General features: G+C 39.3%; 1 protein-coding gene across 1 annotated transcript; it reads right to left on the bottom strand.

Annotated features, from left to right (window-relative positions):
• Nucleotides 1-415: 415 nt before the first annotated feature.
• On the bottom strand, nucleotides 416-19,440 carry ACSM3 (acyl-CoA synthetase medium-chain family member 3). The gene is made up of 13 exons (XM_018562299.1): nucleotides 19,218-19,440; nucleotides 18,907-19,117; nucleotides 13,896-14,103; nucleotides 13,672-13,815; nucleotides 12,393-12,549; nucleotides 10,902-10,981; nucleotides 7,884-8,007; nucleotides 6,215-6,295; nucleotides 4,145-4,246; nucleotides 3,847-3,974; nucleotides 3,530-3,629; nucleotides 2,339-2,458; nucleotides 416-520 (listed from the first exon to the last, which is right to left on the bottom strand). Exons 1-13 carry the CDS (start codon nucleotides 19,419-19,421, stop codon nucleotides 434-436), a joined length of 1,746 nt encoding a protein of 581 aa, XP_018417801.1. The 5' UTR covers nucleotides 19,422-19,440; the 3' UTR covers nucleotides 416-433.
• Nucleotides 19,441-20,520: the final 1,080 nt, after the last annotated feature.

Raw genomic sequence — 20,520 nt, forward strand, 5'->3', positions numbered from 1 at the left:
TAACACTTGAAGGGAGTAGCCAAAAAATAGCTCCCTGCAGAAGAAAATTATAATCATCTTCAGCGTATGGAGACTCTTATCTTTGCTCTCTTGAAGAGCAATGGTGGCTGACGAATCTTCAGCTTTTAACACCCTTCCAAATGTAATGGATGCCTGTGCTCTGATTTTCATCTGCTGGCCTCCAAATCACTACTGTATCATGTAGCTTCATCTGTTCTCCTCCATACTCACTTCACCGGAACAGTTGGCAGCCAGAAGTTTGAGGAGCAATACCCTATGTAATATACTTTGTGAATTGACTTTAACAACCAAAAGACAATGTGTGTGCAGTGAATTTGCCTAATTGGTGTGGTAATGAATTAGATGAAAAAAATGCAAATCTATTTGCTGCTCACATTTAAGCCGATCGTTTTGTAAATGTGATTATCCGTTCTTAGGCTTTTCCCCATTCTTTGTTTCTCAGCTCATTTCTGCGGATCTTCCCACTGACTGTTTTTGGCAGTTGTTGAACAAATTCAATCTGTCATTATTCACAAAGAGAAATAAAGCAGTTAATAATAATTTTTAAAAAAACACAGTATAAATATTTAAGTTAAAAAAACTAGCCTCATACATGTCCTTCATGTTACATATTTAACATTGGTAGGGATAAAATAGAAATACCATGGTTGGATCCCTCAATTCACTCAATACCATGCCAGGATCTCCCAATGCTCTCCTAATACCATTTCTGTATCCTTTAATGCACTTCCTGTATCAAAGATGTCTGGGTTTCTCACTGCCTGGATAACAATGTATTCAAACAAGAAAAACATTATTTGGGGCTTGTTCACACCTAAGCGCAACGTTAATAGGATGAGGCCGTGCAATTAACTAATGCTATTGCATAGTGCAACTAGCATGCATTACTGTTCTAGGTGTGTTGTGTTGCCATTCATTGAAATGGCACCCTACTGCACTTCCTGGCTGCTGTGCGGTACCAGAATATGGTTAGGTGTGGTCGGGCCCTAAAGGTATGGAACCTTTACACCCGTCAAATAAAAATTTCTGCTCAGATTTTAGCTTTAGGCTGCCATTCACTGCTCTATTTTTCTCGTTCAACCCGCGGGCTGAACAAAATAAATAGAGCATATTTCTCCATCAACCCTACGAGTGTGTCGATCAAAGAATCCCCTGTATTGTATTCTGACAGTAGCAAGATACAAACATTTTCCAGGTGGCTCCTATGATAAGCTGATCAAGGGATGCCGACCGAAAGGGTGCCCACAGTGTATGGGTCCTGCACGTGCACCCTTGTAACACTCCTAATACCTGGATCCCTCAATGCATTGTCAGACTATGGCACGTGCAGGACTTTTATATAAGAACACTGCAATCATCCTATTACTATGTTTCTTATGCTGTAAAGTCTCTTATGGAGAAAGATGTCAAATCAAGTTTAAATTAACCTGTAATGAATTCAAACTTTTAAATGGGTGCCTAGCTTGGTATAGTTTTGTTCTAATGTTTTAGAAATTAACATAATAAGGAGAACTCTTATTTAAAGCTGGATTCCAGCCCCACAGTAAAACAAAGAAGTGGGTAATGATGAATATGAATTGTTTTAAATATTACTCTAAATGTCACTCTTTACCCTGCTTTGTCACCACCTAATGAACAAACTAACAACTTTCAATCACTACCATGTTGAAGGTTACTATGCATGTTCAAGGTGTTAGATATTCACTTTAGCATGTGCTTCCTCTGTTATTAAAAAGTGAGTCACTTATAAGCAAAGGGTAGGGAGCTTGCATTGCTGCATTTATTAAAGGGGTTGGGGTTGGGGTTGGGGACTAGACTAAGTGGTGAATAGGTGAAATACAGCTGACAAGTGGTCCTCAGGTTGGAGCTGCTGCAGAAAGAGCCCCTATTTTTAAAAAACAGTTACTGTGATTTCTCAGCACATGCAAATAACACTATCCATTCCATGTAAGATGGGAAACGATCATTATAGGCAGTGTGTTTGGAGCACATCTTTTATTATAAATCTTTAGATTACTCTTATATAGAATATTCCAGTACCCTGAATAAAATGTAATATATCAGCATATTGTCAGTGCACCAAAAGCAGGTAAAATTGTACAGCCAGATCTTGCAATATTCCTGTGTACCTGTGAGGGTTGATTGATACAGCACCTCCTGTTGCATTCTTTATAGTATAAAATAAAGCTACAAAAAGAAACACAGATCTAACCTATAGAGTCCCTGAGAGATATAGGAAGTGGTCAGAAGGTTTACCAATCCAGCATTTAAATATCAGTTTTGGGTGGACTTACCCTTTAAAATGTGTATACGTTACCTTTCTTGGATACTTGTAGGGGGCCGTCGCTTTCTTGACATGTTCCTGTAATTCTGATGTCAGTTTGTCTGCGTCCTGACCACTGTATGTTGGTGAAAGGACAACAAAGGCCTTCACAACCTGTTGGATAAACATAGATGTAGAAGTAATTGTGATCTCTTTCAATGCACAAAATGTTTTGTTGTCTAAAGACAAATCAGATCTGTTGATGTAGCAAGAGTGTAAATTAAAAGTAATATAACTCCTGAAAATAGCCTCAGTATATGTATACCTAGAGGGATGAGAGGCAGGAAAGTGACTCCTAATCATAGCCTCAGCGCTGTTTGGTTACATAAACTGGGGCAGTACTTGGAAGCACCAGCACACAGCTTCAGCACCATCAACTACCTCTAACGAAGCAGTCAGAGGAGGGCAGCCTGACGGAGAAAAATCGGCACACTCAGAAGAATTTTGTTCTTTCCCATCTGCCTCTCACTTTGCAATTAGTTAATAAAAATCATTACCAGGAGGCCAATAGTGTTTACAAACAAAGAACTATTATATTTGCAAACAATATATTTGGGAAAGGGTCTCTAAGCAATAAACCTGCACATTTAGTCAGTCCAAGTGCTCTGTTCTGTTCAAAGGCAGATTGGACAGATCTGTTTTATTGAGAGAGAATTATTGTCATTGTCAACCTTCCTTCTGTTGTTTTTTAAGATGTGATGGGATGAAAGTTTTTGTGCCTGGAGTTCAGGTTTAAATCCAGGACTGTAGTGGAATTTTAAAGCAAACCATTGCTTTGCCCTCCCCAGCAGTACATAGTTACCTTTTGCTCTTGCTCACACACTGTTCTGTTCAGTTAAAAATACCCAGTACATTTGTGCATGGATCCACATGTGGCACATTAAGTTAAACAGCACTGGTCTGATCACCAAGTACCAGTGCTGTCACATGGGGAGACTCCATATACCAATATAAGCTACAACTTGTAGTTTATACAGGGCATCTTCTCCTGTTCATTGCAACTGAATGAAGTAGCAGGGGAGCAAAGATGAGGATGTGCTGATAGGGGGACTAAAGTGCTCTTTTGCTTTGCCCTGCATACACATAGCACAGGTTCACTTTAAGCTTCTGTAAATGTTTGCAGGTTCAGTTAATTATAAACGGTCAATTTTATTATTGGTATTCTGTGGAAGTATTCACATATACCTCTCCTCTGATTGGGTCTGGGCTGCTGACCACTGCGGATTCAGCAACAGCAGGGTGTTCTATCAAAGCGCTTTCTATTTCGAATGGCCCAATACGATACCTAAATAACAGAAATAAGAATGATAAAATCCTAATCTCACTCAGAGTTGTTATCTCCATCAATAAAAAAAACAACAGACCATGTCCCTCTCGAACCAAAACTTTAAAAAAAAGTTTTGCTTTGAATTACAATTTAAGTCCCACAGTTTATAATGGACAAAATAATTTTGGAAAATATTATCAACATCATTTTTTATTTATTTGAAAAATATATTTACCCAGAGGACAAGATAACATCATCAGATCGCCCAACAAACCAGAAATATCCATCTTCATCTTTAATGCCTCTGTCTCCAGTAAGGTAAAAGTCTCCCCTTCGCGTTGAATCGGTTTTTTCAGGGTCACCCTATTGACATTGAACATCTTAACGTATAGCTTTTGTATATATGATATTAATACTATTTATGAAGCTCCAATCTACGGCATTGTTCCAATGTTCATAGAAAACATTTCAAATTATTATTATTTTTTTAAATACAGAACTATGAATGCAATGCTGCTGATCAGCCTTCTTACCGTGTATTGCGAAAAGAGACAAAAGGGTTTTTGGGGTGATATCCGAATTCCAATATCGCCTTCTTGATTTAAGGGAAGAATATTGCCACCACCATCAACAATCTAAAATAATACAGTTCCAAAGACAGTTATTGCATTTTAAGCTTCTCCCAAATGTGACACTGCTTTTGAGAAGTGTCTTCCAGGAAAAGCTAATAACGTGAAACACAGTTTGTTTACTTGGTGCTGAGAGTATCACAGTGGTTACAACGTTTCTGCCTACACCCAAAAAGCATGGCTTCTAGATGAGATCATGTAATGGGACATGGAAACTGCTGTCTTAGCATCCAACCCAAGTTACATGAGTAAAAGTATAAAGGGTATGGAAAAATTAAGGTTGTTGCTACATACCCTATAGTTGAAAGTTTCAATTTTAGTGGACGCATAAATGACAAGATCCCCATTCATTCCGATTTGTACTCCTTCAGAGTATGGACTTTCTATTTGAATGATTTGAGAACAGAATTCACAGCCATAAAAAGAGCAGAACCTGGCAGTGTAAATGTTGAAGAAAAAGCTGTATGATGTTGAATAGGCCTCACTAAATCAGGAAAGCAGGTGTAATAAAATAGACAATTAGTTGCGCTAGGAAAGATGTAAATGGTCACCAGCTGCAACAATGTATGTTAAACCTTAGACGATGGAGCTGATAAGTTGCGCTTGGTGTTTGCTAATCTACTGAGTATTAAACCACCTTGTGTATGTGATTAAACTGTGTACTGATTTGTTTTCCTTAAGTGATAAAACAATAGTGATTGTTGTATTATAATTAATAAACGACCATAAGCCCTTAATAATGAATTGGTGATTTCTTATGTCGACTTGCGTGTACACTTGCTTAGTGTATAGTGTATCAGTGAGTATATGAAGATGTTTATTCCACTACATCACAAATAAAATAAAATTGTATATACAAAATGTGTGGTTGTCCTTTTAGTATGAATTATCTGAAAGCCCGTGTATGAACGTGAGCCAGTGGATCACACAAACACTTAGGTTGATAAATCCACTGTTGTGTTTGAAACTTCAAACTGTCTAAAATAACACTGTGGTATGTGACTGACTCATAACTATGCCAACTCTGGCGTGATCTACAATTTCATGAACTTGTACCCGTGTAACAATGTATGGGGTGGGACACTGCAGGGGGCCAATCCTAGCACATCTCCAACATACTGGATATACTAATCTCAATACCAAATTGTATGAACGGAGTCGGTGCTCCTGAGCCTCCCCTGATCCAATTAGTAATCACAACTACTCGACATAAATCAAACAGAAAATCGGAACAACAAAAGTTAAGCACATATAAGTCCTCGCATAAGATCAAATCTTATGAGAATGAAAGTCAGTCCCAACTGTCTAATGTTTCACTTCAACTTTTAAGTGATGATATGTGGGCGATGTTGGTATTTACCTGTCCTCTTGTATTACAGTTAGAAATCCGTAGTCCAAGATCTGAGTTAGTTATCAAAGGAATTCATTCACCAGTCGTTTGAAGTTATGGTGTAGCATCCATTCCTTCCCGTTCTATCTGAAAAGCTAGGTTGGACGCTAATGATTCGTTCCCCTCCGGTTAACCATTCTCACACTGCATATGAAGTTCTAAGAAGTTTTTTTTCCCCCTTTTTTCTGCCCTCTTTCCTAGTATTGAAAATCCCGGCGGATGGGATGGATACTGCTGCATATGCGGTGTGAGAATGGTTAACCGGAGGGGAACGAATCATTAGCGTGCAACCTAGCTTTTCAGATAGAACGGGAAGGAAATTAGCCCCCTTAGAGAGCAGTCTGCTGGCAGTGGACAGGCTTTTCTATTCAAGCTGTGGCTGATTTCTAAAGAAATACCTTGCACAACATTGTTTTGATGCACCTGGAATGTGCTTAGCTGATTAAAACTGAAAGTTAAATTGGGCTTTAATTTAGTATCACACAAATAGTAGTATCCGAACACGATTTAAGTCTCAGATGCATGGCACCCATGGTTATGTAGTCCTAAAACATCAGAACACAATATTTTCTTTCAGTGAGTACCTGAACTTCATAAGCTGGTGAAGGCTTCCCCATAGATCCCGGTTTTATTTTCATTCCTTTGAATGTTCCACATACAAGCACCTGTAGAGTAACAATATTTGTTATACAGTGTGTGACCAGCACCTGTATAATGTCCTTGTGTAAACAGAACAAAATCAGATATATTGCTTGCTCCCAATTGATAAAACTGTTCTTTTAACCGAATCAGTAAGATCCCATTCACACGGTGTTCCGTTCAGATATGCCTGTCATTTTTGTTATGCAGCTCTAAAGGGAAGCTCAATGTTAGTTTATTGATTATTTTCTATGTGCCCAGCAATGTATTTCCTTAAATTTATGTCCAAGCACTTCTAACCATGTTTCCAAACAGCTGGTTCCAACGCTCATCTCAGCTTCCCTGAACTTCCTGTCCAGTACAAGATCACAATGGACAGAGCTCCAGCAGCTGTCCATCTCTACTATCTTGGAGAAGGGAGGAAGGACAAGATTGGAGCAGGGGGATGGCTTGCCTTCCTGTGCCTGTATGTTTGTGGAGATACAACTTACTAGGACTCACAAGGGTGGCTCAATAGTACCCTGCAAGGGAAAGGAGCCACCCCAAAACAGGATATCAGGGCCAGTGCTCAGAGGACCAGCTGATTTTGCTGGAAACAAACTTTTACACATCAAGGAGCAGCATCCATTGTAAGTGATTTTATTAGCATTTGAAATAGCTTAAAAACCTTCTGACGTTGATATCGCTTAAAGGAATCTTCAGCTTTCTCCCCCATGAGTATTTGTAAGCAACTGTGATCCTTCCCTGCTGAGAATATGCTCCATTTAGGAGATGGAGAGCATGCTGGTTCAGAGATTGTTGGTTGGTGGTTGGAAAGTATACTGGAGAGTTCAGTTAAATTCAGCTAGAGCAAAAAGAGTCTCCATTCTATGTCACAGCAAGACAATCTGACATTATGGCGGTGAGAAGTCAGTCGTGTACCCAACACATACACAGAATGAAGAGTGGTAGATTGGGGTATGGAGCCAATGGAAATAGATTGCTTTATATAAATAGAAAATGCTGACCATGATGCCCCTGATGAGATCAACAGATGTGTTCTGTACTTGCTGAGAATGCTCTTAGCCTGAAAAAAGGAAACTAGTTCAGCCACCACATCTAAGGACTAATACGCTACTGTATAGTGTGGCACAGCTATATCCAATTCTGCATACCTGGCTTTATATTATAAGAACTTTATAATATAAAGCCAGTTATGCAGAATTGGATATAGCTGTGCCACACTACACAATAATACACTGTTCTGGGTTAGCCATTGCTAACTAAGGATACAAGCCTTAGTTAGCAATGGCATGATCTAAATATTCACTTCATTTCATTATTCAATGTCTTCTTTTTTTGTGTCTTCATGATCTAAATATTCACTTCATTTCATTATTCAATGTCTTCTTTTTTTATATTATAAATTTTATAATATTTTAAAAAAAGACATTGAATAATGAAATGAAAGCAAATACTTGGTTTTGCACCGATACCGATGCTTGTATCGGAGCATCCCTAGTTTATGAGTATAGGAGTGTATAGTGTGAAAGGCTCTGTCAGTGGAATGCAATCTGGACTGTGAACATCCAGGATCTGATGAGCTTAAACTGCTTTGCTGAGAAGGTGACTTACAGTTTCAGTTTGGCCATAGCCTTCATAGATGTCAAGTCCAGTGCTGGCTTTCCAACGCTCCATTACTTGGGGGTTGATGGGCTCTCCAGCACTTACACAGTGTTTGAGGCTCTTGAACTTATAACTGAAGAGAAATAAAAAATTAGGTTCTTGTTCAGGATTGTTCTATACTCTATATTTTTATCGTCTATGAAAATGTTTACAACAGAAAACATGTGGAACATTATTAATTGTTCCCTGTAATAACAAGAGTGCATTTTGTTGCACGTAATATGAAATATGCATTAAAATATGCAAAATTTGCTTTATAATGCAAACTTTCAGATAAATAACTTATGGTACAAGAAGAATGATGACTACTGTGTCACAGGCTTTTTTTAGGTTTGTTTTCCTTTATGTTCACCGGGAACTGGTAATGCTGCAAATAACATACTTTCTTCACCTTCATATCTACACTCATGATATCTATGAGCCATGGTTGTCACACAAGCTGGACTTGTCCGCCTTTGTTTATCCATTATATCATGGAATAATGGATCTAGTAGTTTACAAGGGTGATATAACATTGTTTATGCTGTCTTTTCAGTTCACAGGAAGTGACAAGGACACTGCATTTCCGGCAAGATCAACAGATATGTTCTATACTTGCCGAGAATGTTTTTAGCCTGAAAAAAGGAAACTAATTCAGCAACCACATCTAAGCTACAATATGTTACAACTTTTAGTTTAAGTTTCTTTTTAAAGATTTTAATACAGTGATCTGTGCACCCATTGTTTTTGTAAATAACCTTTTTGATATTATGACGCCGATGAACTAGTTTGCCCCACCGAGAGACAAACTGAGATGGTGAAACCCACTTGAGAGCAAGTTTTCTTTCATTACCAATATCAAGCTTATTGTCAGAGGCAAACTGGATTGTGGACCCTCTGTGCTGAACATTGGAAGAGTGTGGGCCCTAAAATGGGTTAGGGCGTAGAGTATCTTTACCAGAGTACTCTGCAAAGAATGTTGGACATTTCTGGTAGGTGTATCAAGTTGCGGCCTTCAGATACACCTGTGCAGATGGCAGCTGACGAAGGATAGAACTAGAACTTGGTACAATTTTAGAAATTGGGACAGGCCAAAGATCGGGACAGGCAGCAAACAAGTTAAGTCAAAACATAAGCCAAAGAAAGAGGAATGGAGGCGCCCAGGCACTAAAACTAGGTGGAGTCTTCGGCAAGGAGGTGGACCTATTGCTCAGGCAATGGGTGCTGGCCTGAGTACAGCTAAATAGTAAGGATGATTGGCAGGCTGGGTGGGAGCTGGCTGTTTAGTTGTTATATCAATCAGCAGATGGGATCCAGTGAAGCTTATCCCTCCTGATCCTCTGCAGCAAAAGGTAGGACAGATCACATAGTGAGAGAACAACCAGAAGCAGATCATCTTTCCCAGCGCACCTTCAGTGTCACCTATAACTCTACTTCCTCCACTGCTATTCCTCTATCTGTAGGGGTACCCCAAGGCTCTGTCCTGGGGCCCCTTTTGTTCTCCATCTATACCTCCTCCCAGTTGATAACCTCCCATGGCTTCCAATACCCTCTTTATGCCGATGACACTCACATTTATCTCTCCACCCCTCAGCTCACCCCTTCTATCTCCTCATGAATCACTAATCTACTCCCTGACATATCAACATGGATGTCACACCTCTCCCTCAAACTAAATCTGTCCAAAACTGAGCTTTAATATTTCCTCCTATCCGAGTCCGCTCCCCAGACATCTCCATCACAATCAACAGCACTACAATCAGCCCCTCCCATCAAGCCAGGGTGCTCAGTGTTATCTTTGAATCTGAGCTTTCCTTTCAGCCGCATATCCAATCAGTATCCAAATCTTGCCGACTCAACCTCCGTAATATTTCCAAAATGTGTCCCTTTTTAACAAATGACACCGCAAAGCTTCTAATTCACTCCCTTGTAGTATTTCGCCTCGACTACTGTGACTACCTCCTTGTTGGCCTACCACTAAATAGGCCATCCCCCTTCAGTCTATTGTGAACACTGCTGCGATACTCATCCACCTTAACAACCGATAAATGTCTGCCACTCCACCTCTGCCAATCGATCCACTGGCTCCCACTTTCCTAACGTATAAAATTCAAAATACTAACAATAACTTACAAAGCCATCTACAACTCTACCTCAACCTATATCACCCACCTCATCTCAAAATATCACCCAAACTGCCCCTGTCAATCCTCCCAAGACCTCCTGCTCTCTTGTCACCTCCTCGCGTGTTCGCCTCCAGGATTTTTCAAGAGTGTCTCCCATCCTCTGGAAACTCATCTCTTCAGGGAGGCCTATTCCACCTCAGTTCTTCCAATAAATCATCCCCAGCAGTTATTACCTTTTTTTTCACTTGCCCCTCCTATTAGATTGTAAGCTGCGCAAACTGTTGGAGCTATATAAATCCTGTATAATAATAATAATCTTTGCTGCTGATCTGTGACACTTATTTAGTGGCTTAGAAATCCTCTTGGTAGCCAAACCTACAGCATAGACCAAAATGAGTTGGGGGTAAAACAACCAATGCTAGAGATAAACAGGTAGTATAGGAGTTAAAATAGCAATAAAATGTTGATGGGACCGTTCTTGAGTTGGGTGCAGAGATTTTTCAGTGCACTTGAAAATATCTGTTTGATATGATTATGTTAGAACTTGCAGTCCCAGCGATCATAATGGGAATTAAAAGCAGTGCTGAAAGTTTGGTGACATATGACAATATATCTGTCTGTATTTAACCAGCTTGAGACAAAAGTCAAGTGGTGTGGAAGGTGTGTTGCATTGCCATTCCTTTGAACGGCACCCCAAACCCATCTCCAACCCAGAGTTCGATCGACCGCACCGGAATGTGCAGTACCGCAATGCCATTCTTTCCATTCCAGTGCTACTTCGGTCACGGCTTAATGACCAAGGACAAATGTGGGTCCTCAGGTTACACAGGTTGAGAACCAATGCTTTAAAACATATTTTTACCTAGAAAGGTTATGCAGCACCATCATACGATAAAGAGTTGGCGCTGAGCAGAATGTTGTGACAGGGTACTTGGCAAGTGTCTGTAAAAAGAGAAACATGTTTGTTGCCATCACATAGAGTTACTATTATAGCATATAAACTGTGTATATTATTATTTTTAGATTTAGTATGTAAATAAAAAAGTTACATTTCATTAGGGTGGGATGTACAGATGAATAAGCACATCTGCTTGTAAAGAATTATATAATTTATTTCCCTTACATTGGCAAAAGATTTATATTATAATTGGAAATGGCTAAATTAATTATTTTTTTTTTTTTAACTTCTGGCATCAGTTTATAGAGCAGTTTTAAATACCTGAACTTTAAGAGTTTACATTTTAAATTTGATATTATGGAACAATTACATTTTGTTTTTCAAAATATTTTATTTTGTTTTTTTATTAACTGTGCAAAAAAATACATTATAGCAAAAAGGCATACCACATTCATTTTATCAAGACAAGAAAAGTAAAGCAATTGGTATGACAATTTTGTTATTCTATTCAATGGTATCCATGTCCTTGGGGCTAGCGGGCTTTGTAAACGTTTTCTGATCTCTCTCACAAATCTGTGTTCCTACAATTGCGTGGATGTAATTATTTTTGTGTACTGTTTTAAAACTCTTTAATAAAAAACGTTCTTGTTGAAAAAAATACATAGATGAACTGTTTCATTTATGCAAAAGCAGCACTGTTTTGTAGGCTGCTATGTGCCAGTTTTGGAGTATGCAGAATAGAAAGAGACAGGTGTACAGGTCATCTGCCTTTAAGTATAACAAACATGGCTGACACGGGTACAGTTTGACGCAAAGGGCTCTTAAAAAAAAGGATATTAAAAAGGAACATGCCCATATAAAAAAAATATTGTTTTTGTGCTGCACAACTCAATGCACACAAGAGCATAGCGAAACATTTTATAAACTTTACATGCCCCAAGCTTTCTGGAGAATCCATGACATGTAAATGTACTTGTAGACCAAATGCTGTCTTGCTATGCATCCACAAGTCAACTACCTAATCAATATTATTATTATTATTAATAAAACTAACTGTTGTACAAATCTGCAAGTTAATACTGAGCAAACTTGCATGTTTGTACTTATGAAGAGAGGAGTGGGGAGCTCTGCGGGTTCCAGCCTGTCATGGGGAAAAACAATGCCAATTGGCCAGTAAACTCTAGCTTGGCCCATCAATTCTTTCCCTCAACAGGCCCATCTCAGAAAGCCTACATGAAAGTTCCCTGATAATAGTGTAAAAGGGCTGGATCAGATGAACATGAATAAACCTGCAAGCACAATAATTTAATTACAGCTGAAAATCATGGGCTATGTGACGTGTGTACAGAGTCTATGCAGACTTCACCTACTTTCACGCTTCAAAAATATGTATACTAATGATTTATAATATGAAATATAATTACTGTTCCATGTGACTACTCTCATTTGACTTACTTCCAGGATGACAGCTCCTTCGAATCTTGCCATGCTGTGGGCAAATACACATGAACCTTGAATCCAAGGAGAAAATACACTACTCCAAGCTGACTTTGCCCAGCCTGTATCTGATGCATTCCAAAACACATCTGAAGGCAACAAGTCCAGCCAATACCTACAAATGAAGGGCACTACTGTTTACTAATGTTATTGTAATATAGTTAGAATTCATTAAGGAAAAGTATGGTATAATTAACAAAGGACAAATACTCAAGCCATTGTTAACTATTTTTGCTTAGCTCAGTATTTAGCAAACTTCTATTTGTTGGTGTCATAATGCCCACAGGGCAACTTACAAAGGATCCTAGGTCTCACCGGGTGTCCAAGAGGCCCAGCTACAACTCTTTGCCCCTTCAGTAAAACCTTGGAAAAGCTGTAATCTTACTTGTCACTTCACAAGCAAGGATGCACATGTAGGCAGCTGATGTCAGACAGGGTGAAATGGGCCAGGGACAGCCCCTCTGCATTTTCTTGGAGCCGCAGCTGCCTAATGCACCCAGACTGACAGACCGGACCAGCAGATATACTGTATAAACATTACTATAATTCCATCTCCTGAATGCCTAAAACATCGCTAATAACTCCATTGGGAACCACTCCTTCTAAAATTGGTACTTGCCTGGCTGTCATGCTGACCTTCTTGCTTCAATACTTTGAATACGTGACCTGTAATAAGTAGGCAGGTTTGCAATGGCAGCCCTGTATGTCTCTAATGACAGATTTACTTTAAGTGAATATTTGTGAACAAAACTAGGTAGGGAGGAAAGGAACCAATGCAGGGGATGCTATAAATAACTGGTTACTATGCAGGCTTTCTGGTTTAAAAGTGTTTGAGAGATGAAAGTCTTTGCTAGGCCTAGAATGGTACAGTGTAATGGGAATACGAATTGAAAATGCATCAGGCAAATAAAATCACCAGAATTCAAATTTCTGGTGGATGGGCACTAAAAGATAAATAGGCAGGCACCTTTAGCATTAAAAAGTTGCCCTGAAGTGTACTCAGTATATTCTTATCAATTCTGTCAGGTAACTTGTTTACCTATTGGTACTTCTAATGTTATATTCACCTAATAGCAACAAAACTAAAAGACATATAGGGGTTGATTTACTAAGCACATAAACACGCCATGAACACGCCATGCAAAAACACGCCGACTGTGCGCGAATGCGCGCATATACGCTTGGCGCAGAAGCGTGATTCATGGAGTGTTTATGTGCATAACATAATGTTACCTACCTGGCATTAACGGTTAACCCAATAGGGTAGCTGCAGTGACTATGTTCCGTCATTTTTGGAGAACCTGTTGTTCCACTAGTGAAATAGATAGTCATTGGGTCAGTGCTCCTTGTCCTTACACAGGTTTGTTTGTCATTAGCTGCCCTGAAACCAGTTGAAAGAAACATTTATATCATAGTTTTATTGTATTACAGCAAAAAAAGGCTTATTAAAAACAAACTTACTGGAAGAGTGCTTGGAAACTCAGCCATCCCTCCCTTGGACATCCTGAAACCACCATTTTGTTTTTCAAACATGGTGCTTGTGCTGAAACACTGTCTATAACTGGTACCAAGGCATCATGAGCTACGATGCACTTTGCCTCTGATGATTGTAGTCTGTGTAGAATGTCTTTTGCTGTGAGCTGCGTTGTTCCAGGAATTAAAATGAGACCTGTAAGATAATCATCATTATCACCCCAAAAGTTCCATATTTATTATAATTATACTTACTGTGTATTCTTTGAAGAATAAGAATTTCCACAAAGGTATTTTGAGACCCCATCACACCGCTTCAGTAGCACATATGTGTAGGAATGAGTTTCAGGTTCGGGGCCACCATGAGTTTGTTCTGAACCCAAGTTGTTCATTGTTTAAAAAAAAGGGCAAACTAATATGACTGTTCACATCTACCAATTACCAATAATGCACTTCCTGGCCCCTGAGTTTAGAAGGGGGCTTAAATTGCAGCCTGCTTATGTAATGTTCATTGACAGCACAATATTTCCGTCTATTGTTTGTGAAATAATATGCACTAGTTTATATTTCTTGTTAAAACATGCCTTGTCTCTCCGTTTGAAATTGCGGCCTAACAAAGCTGTTTACATACTGTGCAATTTTTCTGGCTGTTGCCTGTGAACTATTTATTTTTCATTTGAATACCCTTTGAAACATCAGTGTCCACCTTTTACATTATGCTATCAATACCCTACCTTCACATTGTCAGAAGGGCCCAGGGATACATTAGAGACCATATTTAACAGCTGTTTTACATCAGGGGTGAGAAATCATGTGCAGATAATGCCAAGAGATCTCCTTGTTGCCCATTATCACCTTTGCAAGTCAGTGTCTGAGCTGGCATCCTTATCTTGCAAGGAACAAAATAAAGTTTACATTTTTGCATAGGGACAAGGTACAGCTTAGTCCTAGGGCTTGCTTTTTTTAAGGTAGTGCCCAGGTTGCATTGTGGTCTCTACTTGTGTTTTCCTCAACACAATAGGGATGCATTAAAACAAACAAAAATTAATTTAAAAAAAGTGAGAGAAAAAAATTAATATTTCAGTACAAAATACTGTTTAACCTTAGTATCGGAGCAATTTTTTTTTTTTCCACACGTGCTAAAATCTGAATTTTCGTATAGAAAATTACTTTAATCACTTGAAGACTTGGATGTCAAACACAATATAATACACATTTTTCTTTTGTAAAAAATATAGGATGGAGTCACGTCAAGTAAACAGATACCAAACATGTCACATGCTAAAATTGCATGCGCCTAATGGTGAAAGTGAAAAACTATGGTACTCAAAGTGCAATGATGAAAAACTATGTTACTCCAAATTGTCTATAGGCGACGCTTTAACAGCCTTTACCGCTCATCATTTTAGAGTTAACAGCAATTTAGACCCCTGATGTCTCCCTGCCCTACAATACAGACGATCAACCATAGGAATGTCCTTGATCACCTGTGTAGCCGACACTTCAGCCAGCTTCTGACAGTGCTGAAGCAGGAAGTGCTGGGAGAACATGCCTACAGGCACATGATTAAGAACCAAAAAAAAGCTTACTACCTCTGTAAAACCTATGCATCCTACTTTAGGCCTCGCAGACCTTATTTTTTTAATAAAATAATTTAGTAGATGTCATGGCAGCAGTGGCAAACGGGGCAACAAAATAGGAGGTGATTGGAGCAAACAAATGTTTGTGCAGAAGTGTGCAATGATGTGCCACACACAAAGAGCTATGCCTGCTTTAGCAACAAGTGCGAAACCAAGATTACCTTGTTCCCCGTTAACCTATGCCTACAAAACAGTGGATCCAGACACCATCAGGTAATGCGGGAGGAGTTAATCGTCCCCTTTAACCCCTTCGTGACGGGAGACGTACACTGTACGTCCAGCCACAAAGGGACCAAATGACTTGTCACGTACACTGTACGTGACCAGTTATTTGCTTCTTTAGAGGGCTGTTAAACGCTGAGAATCAGCTTTTAACATTCATTAATGGCTGCCCTTACTACAGAGGCATTACCAAATTTTGTTTTCCTTCTCACTACCAGCACCTCAAACCACCTCCTCCTCTTTACTGCTAGCACAGCAAGCCTCCATCTTGTACTTCACCTCTACCTTACAGGGATAGAGGCAGTAGGCAAATGATCCTGCTGTCCCTGAAACAGCAGCCGGGGCCTCCTCTTCCTCTTGCAGCCATGCCTCCAGTGCCAGGTCTGTTACACTATGCACTAAGCCACACGTTATGGACCAAAAATGATGGTTGAATACCTGCCACTTTGGTTCAGCACAGGCCATAAACTTTCAGGGAGGCCGGAATGGGAGTAGATATAAAGCTAGCAGTTTTGCAAATCTGGCATTAAGTTTCTATGCATGGTGGTGATTAGGGGACAATTTTTTTCTTACAATCCTAGCCAGTTGCTAGGTTAAGGATGCTGTTAAAGACAGCATGGTGGGGTTAGGAGGCATATGGCACGGTTCATGTTTATGCTGGGTCCTATTCAGTGTGGCCCCATGCTTTCCCACTTGATGTGCCATAATGTAAGCCTCACCTCCTTGTAAGACTTTCCTCGCTAATTCTTGAGGGTGCAGATGTTACAATGGATGCAAATAGAGAATCTTGTGGGGTGCGGGGAAAGGTGAAAAGTGATAAATGGAATGGATGAGGAGTGCGGCCTTTTGTTGCCGACCAGTATCATTAAGGTGCTACTCCCACCAAGTAACACCAATGGCTGGTACTTTGAACAATAAATGTGCTGGGGTTGAGGCCGCACATTTATGAAAAGCCTATAAAAAATGTAGGGCTATAAAATCCTAACCCGCTGGTATAGAAGCCCGACTCTCCTACATAAAATATTTCCCGATAGGTCCTCATCCTGCTGGAGGTGTCTGACCACAGAGGGCACTCTCCTGCATGTATGGTGGAGCTGTCCGCTATTGGTACTTTTCTGGACCCGGGTTTTCGACATTTACAACCAGGTAATGGCAACTGACCTAACAGCATCACCTAAAAAGGCCCTTCTCTCTATTCTTCCGGGCTCCATTGCTTCTGTCAAGAAGGACCTACTTCGTTTCTTTCTGGCTGCGGCACGCAATGTTGTCCCTCGCCATTGAAACACAGTAGTCATCCCGACTGTGCAGGAATGGATTGCAAAATTGTGTCTGATTATGCGCCTTGAAGAACTGACGGCTTAACTACATGAACGTCAGGCCCAATGTGCAGTCTTATGGGCCCCCCTGGATTTTGTATATGGGTACAGCAGCTTTCCTGGCCCTGTAATGAGCCGGGGTCTCTCCTGGTGGGGAGGGGGACTGACGCACTGCCGCTAATATAATTGTTTAATTTCACCGTGGTATTATCTGAGTTGTGGGCCTTCCCTCCCTTTTGTTTCTCCCTTACTGTTCACCCCCTTATGTCTCCCCTTCCCCGGTCTTGAGTTGTGTGTATACTTTTACCCCCTCTTCCCTACGTCTAATGTTGTCCAGTCCGACAGGATGCAACACGGCCATATCACCTCATACTATGCCTTCGGTAGGGAAGTACAGTACCCGAATTACAGCTTCTGCTCCTCACAATGTGATGATGCCTTGATGTCTAACACTGCTGCCAACGTGACTACTGGACGGCAGGAACTCTTATATGCATATCTTTTATATATATATATGTACAATGAGGAAATGTAAATGCACCCCGAGATACTGCATTGATAATAGGATGTGATTGCACTTTGTACTCCTCTACGTTTTGTACTTTGTATTTATGTACTTTCTGTATTGAAAAACCATAATAAAATCTTAATATTTAAAAAAAAGAATAAAGCACAAACACAAAAAAAGCACAAACACAAAAAAGGGTGAGACATAACTTTTTAGGCTTTGAACTAGCTAATTTAGCACCATTATTACCTATGTAACAAAACACTTTTCCAACAGTGCTTAGTACATGGAACTTAGAAACATGTTAACAAATTTTCCTGCCCATACACAACCATACTCTAATGTCCCTTTTTTGAAAGAAGCTAATTAACCTAGTAGTACATTTTTCGACCGTGAGAGGAAACTGAAGAAAAATCTTACAAACATGAAAGCCTATAAATGGCACGCAGCCGGTGTCTGTGGGGGAAATCAGGTCACAAGAACCGCAAAGCTAGAGGGCTAGTCACCATGCTGCTCATAATTAAAAAGTTCATAATCCCTACCTGACCTTAAATGTAATGCGAGCTTGAAAAATGTTTCATTGTTTGGTATAAAAAGAAAACATTTAATTTAATTTAAATTGGCCTTTTGTGTGTATACCAGTAATATCAAATTCCTTTGACAGCAGAGACTGATGATAAGCTTAAGAAAGGGGCTATATGTGCAAAAAACATATAACTGTGGAAGCAATGATAATAAAGATAAAGAAATGTTGTTTTATTCTGTAGAGAATGTAATGGGAACACACAGCTGTTAAATAAAGTGAAATAGAAATTGTGCTTTGGCCTCACTGACATCATGGTCCTAGGAGCAATTAAACCCCTTAACACCCATAGTGATAACCTAATGAAAATGGTTTAAAGTTCTTTGTACAGTAGCACTACGTATATCAGTTGAATAAAAGATTAACAAGAGATGTTCAATAGAAGTTATTAGTATAGAGCTATGGAAGTAACAACTAATGACCTGTTATTAAATGTGAGACCTAGAGCTGATATGCTCATCCTAATTAGTTATTCACTGAGGGCACATTTGCAGATAGAGATTTTTTGCACTGCTTTCTATTTACTTGTTCCAAGTCTGTTACTCTCCAGGTACTAAAACAAGTATACGAATAATGGCATTGGAACTTTTTTACCTTTAAAAAGTAATCAGTCCTTTTCTTTTATCCTAACAAGTTTAGTAAAACCAAAACCACAGAAATATTGCTCATCAAAGACTACTCGATGACAAGCAGTGCAATTAAAAAAATTCAAGGACCATAATGTACTAACCTGCTCTTAAACATGCAACATTGAGCAGCCACCATTCTGGTAACCGGGGCAAAATGACAATAACTCTGTCTCCTGCTTTCAGGTTACAGGCATCAGAAAGAATGCTAGCCACTTTTCTAGAGTGGAAGCCCAGCTCTTCAAAGCTCCACTTGACCTCTTTTCCATGACCGTCTATCCACCACAGAGCAGGGTTGGGCTTCTTAGTGCCATCCTGGGAAAGGAGTAGTGATATTTTTTAGAAAAGATAGGTGTCTGATGGAGGGACATCTGTGCCATAAAAATATACTTATAGGGCATAATGAACAGGTTACCTTTTCAGCAGCAGTCCACTTATCTAAGACATCACTTGCAAAGTTAAAATATTCTGGCACCTCAGGTTTATAAATCTGTTTAATATCCTCATAGTCTGTGAAGTTTTGAGGTGCAAAAAAAGTCTTGTCCTTGCTGAAAAATCTGCAACAAACTCTTGGTGCGAAATGGTAGGTGAATGGCTTGACTTTAAGAAGAATGTTCATTGTCAAAATTGCTTTGTCCAACCGTAAACCTATAGGGAAGAAAAAAATTATAATAATAAATAATAACATGAAACCATCATTCCTATGCTCAGTTCTATCCTTCCTACATATCCTTTATTCATTTAAACAAGAACCCAGGAGGTGAGAGAGAGGGAGAGCTAGATCTGCCCTCCCAGGGCTATCAGCAAAGTGATAAGGGGACTTGTGATAAGGGGATCTACCTATAGCAGCTGATATCAACAAGTATGCAGTATGGATGTGTGCATTGAGTTCTTACTTTAATTGCTCGGTCCCTACACACTGCTCTCAGCAATTTGGAAGTAGATGGGTTGTTCATGAAAAAAAGGCCAAATTATTCATTTAAATTGGCCCATTCACAACATCTGGCAAACATTTGCTAGCCCTAATAAATAACATTACAATTAGAGACTTTGGCAATATTTTACAGTAAATCTGTCACCCATCTGGGAAATTTAATCACAGCATATGATAAACAAATGCATAGGCAGAGGTTACCTAGCAGTTTTTTTTTTTATTGCTGCTTGAATCCCTGCTAAGGAGGTTCCCCTTTCTACCTGTGCGGTCAACGTAACAAGAAGTGAGGGGAAATCTTCCCAATGAGGATAAAAAGAACAATCAAAATTTGACAGTAATTCAGACCCTTCCCCAATCTAATCAAAACCAAAAAATTCTAAACGAAAATAAAAACAAATAAAATGTTTTGGCAGGTGTTCCACATTCACAGCTTTCACAGTTTTTCTAGTTCACTAGATCAGGCAGAGACTAGTTTATTTTTAATCTACTGGACACTTTTTAAAACTGATAATACATTGAGAGAATGTTTAACTTAGTTACATATTTAGCTTACAACTAGTTAGTTCATGTCACTTTTTCTCTTGAATTCTTTCTTGGCCTTTTCTTTTGCTTGGTGACATGAAATGGAATTTAGGTTTAAGAGCTTTACAAAAAAAAAAACAGTCCAGTGGATCAGTGTTATTGATTTTAACTGCATTTAGAAAAAGGTACAACATTTATGACTGAATGTTCAAATGTTACTGAACAATAATTTTTTTATACCTAGAAACAGGTAGAATTTGGC

Source organism: Nanorana parkeri, unplaced genomic scaffold (genome assembly GCF_000935625.1).
Source record: "Nanorana parkeri isolate BGI_ZX_2015 unplaced genomic scaffold, ASM93562v1 scaffold570, whole genome shotgun sequence".
Classification (NCBI taxonomy): domain Eukaryota; kingdom Metazoa; phylum Chordata; class Amphibia; order Anura; family Dicroglossidae; genus Nanorana; species Nanorana parkeri.

Bases quoted from the DNA above. Each gene is read 5' to 3' on its own strand.
- ACSM3 (XM_018562299.1), bottom strand. From the start codon at position 19,421: ATGAACATTCTTCTTAAAGTCAAGCCATTCACCTACCATTTCGCACCA. The intron at 19,118-19,217 runs GTAACCTGTTCA...CTCCTTTCCCAG, and splicing joins AGTGGACTGCTGCTGAAAAG to GATGGCACTAAGAAGCCCAA. The intron at 6,296-7,883 runs GTAAGTCACCTT...GTTACTCTACAG, and splicing joins GCTATGGCCAAACTGAAACT to GTGCTTGTATGTGGAACATT.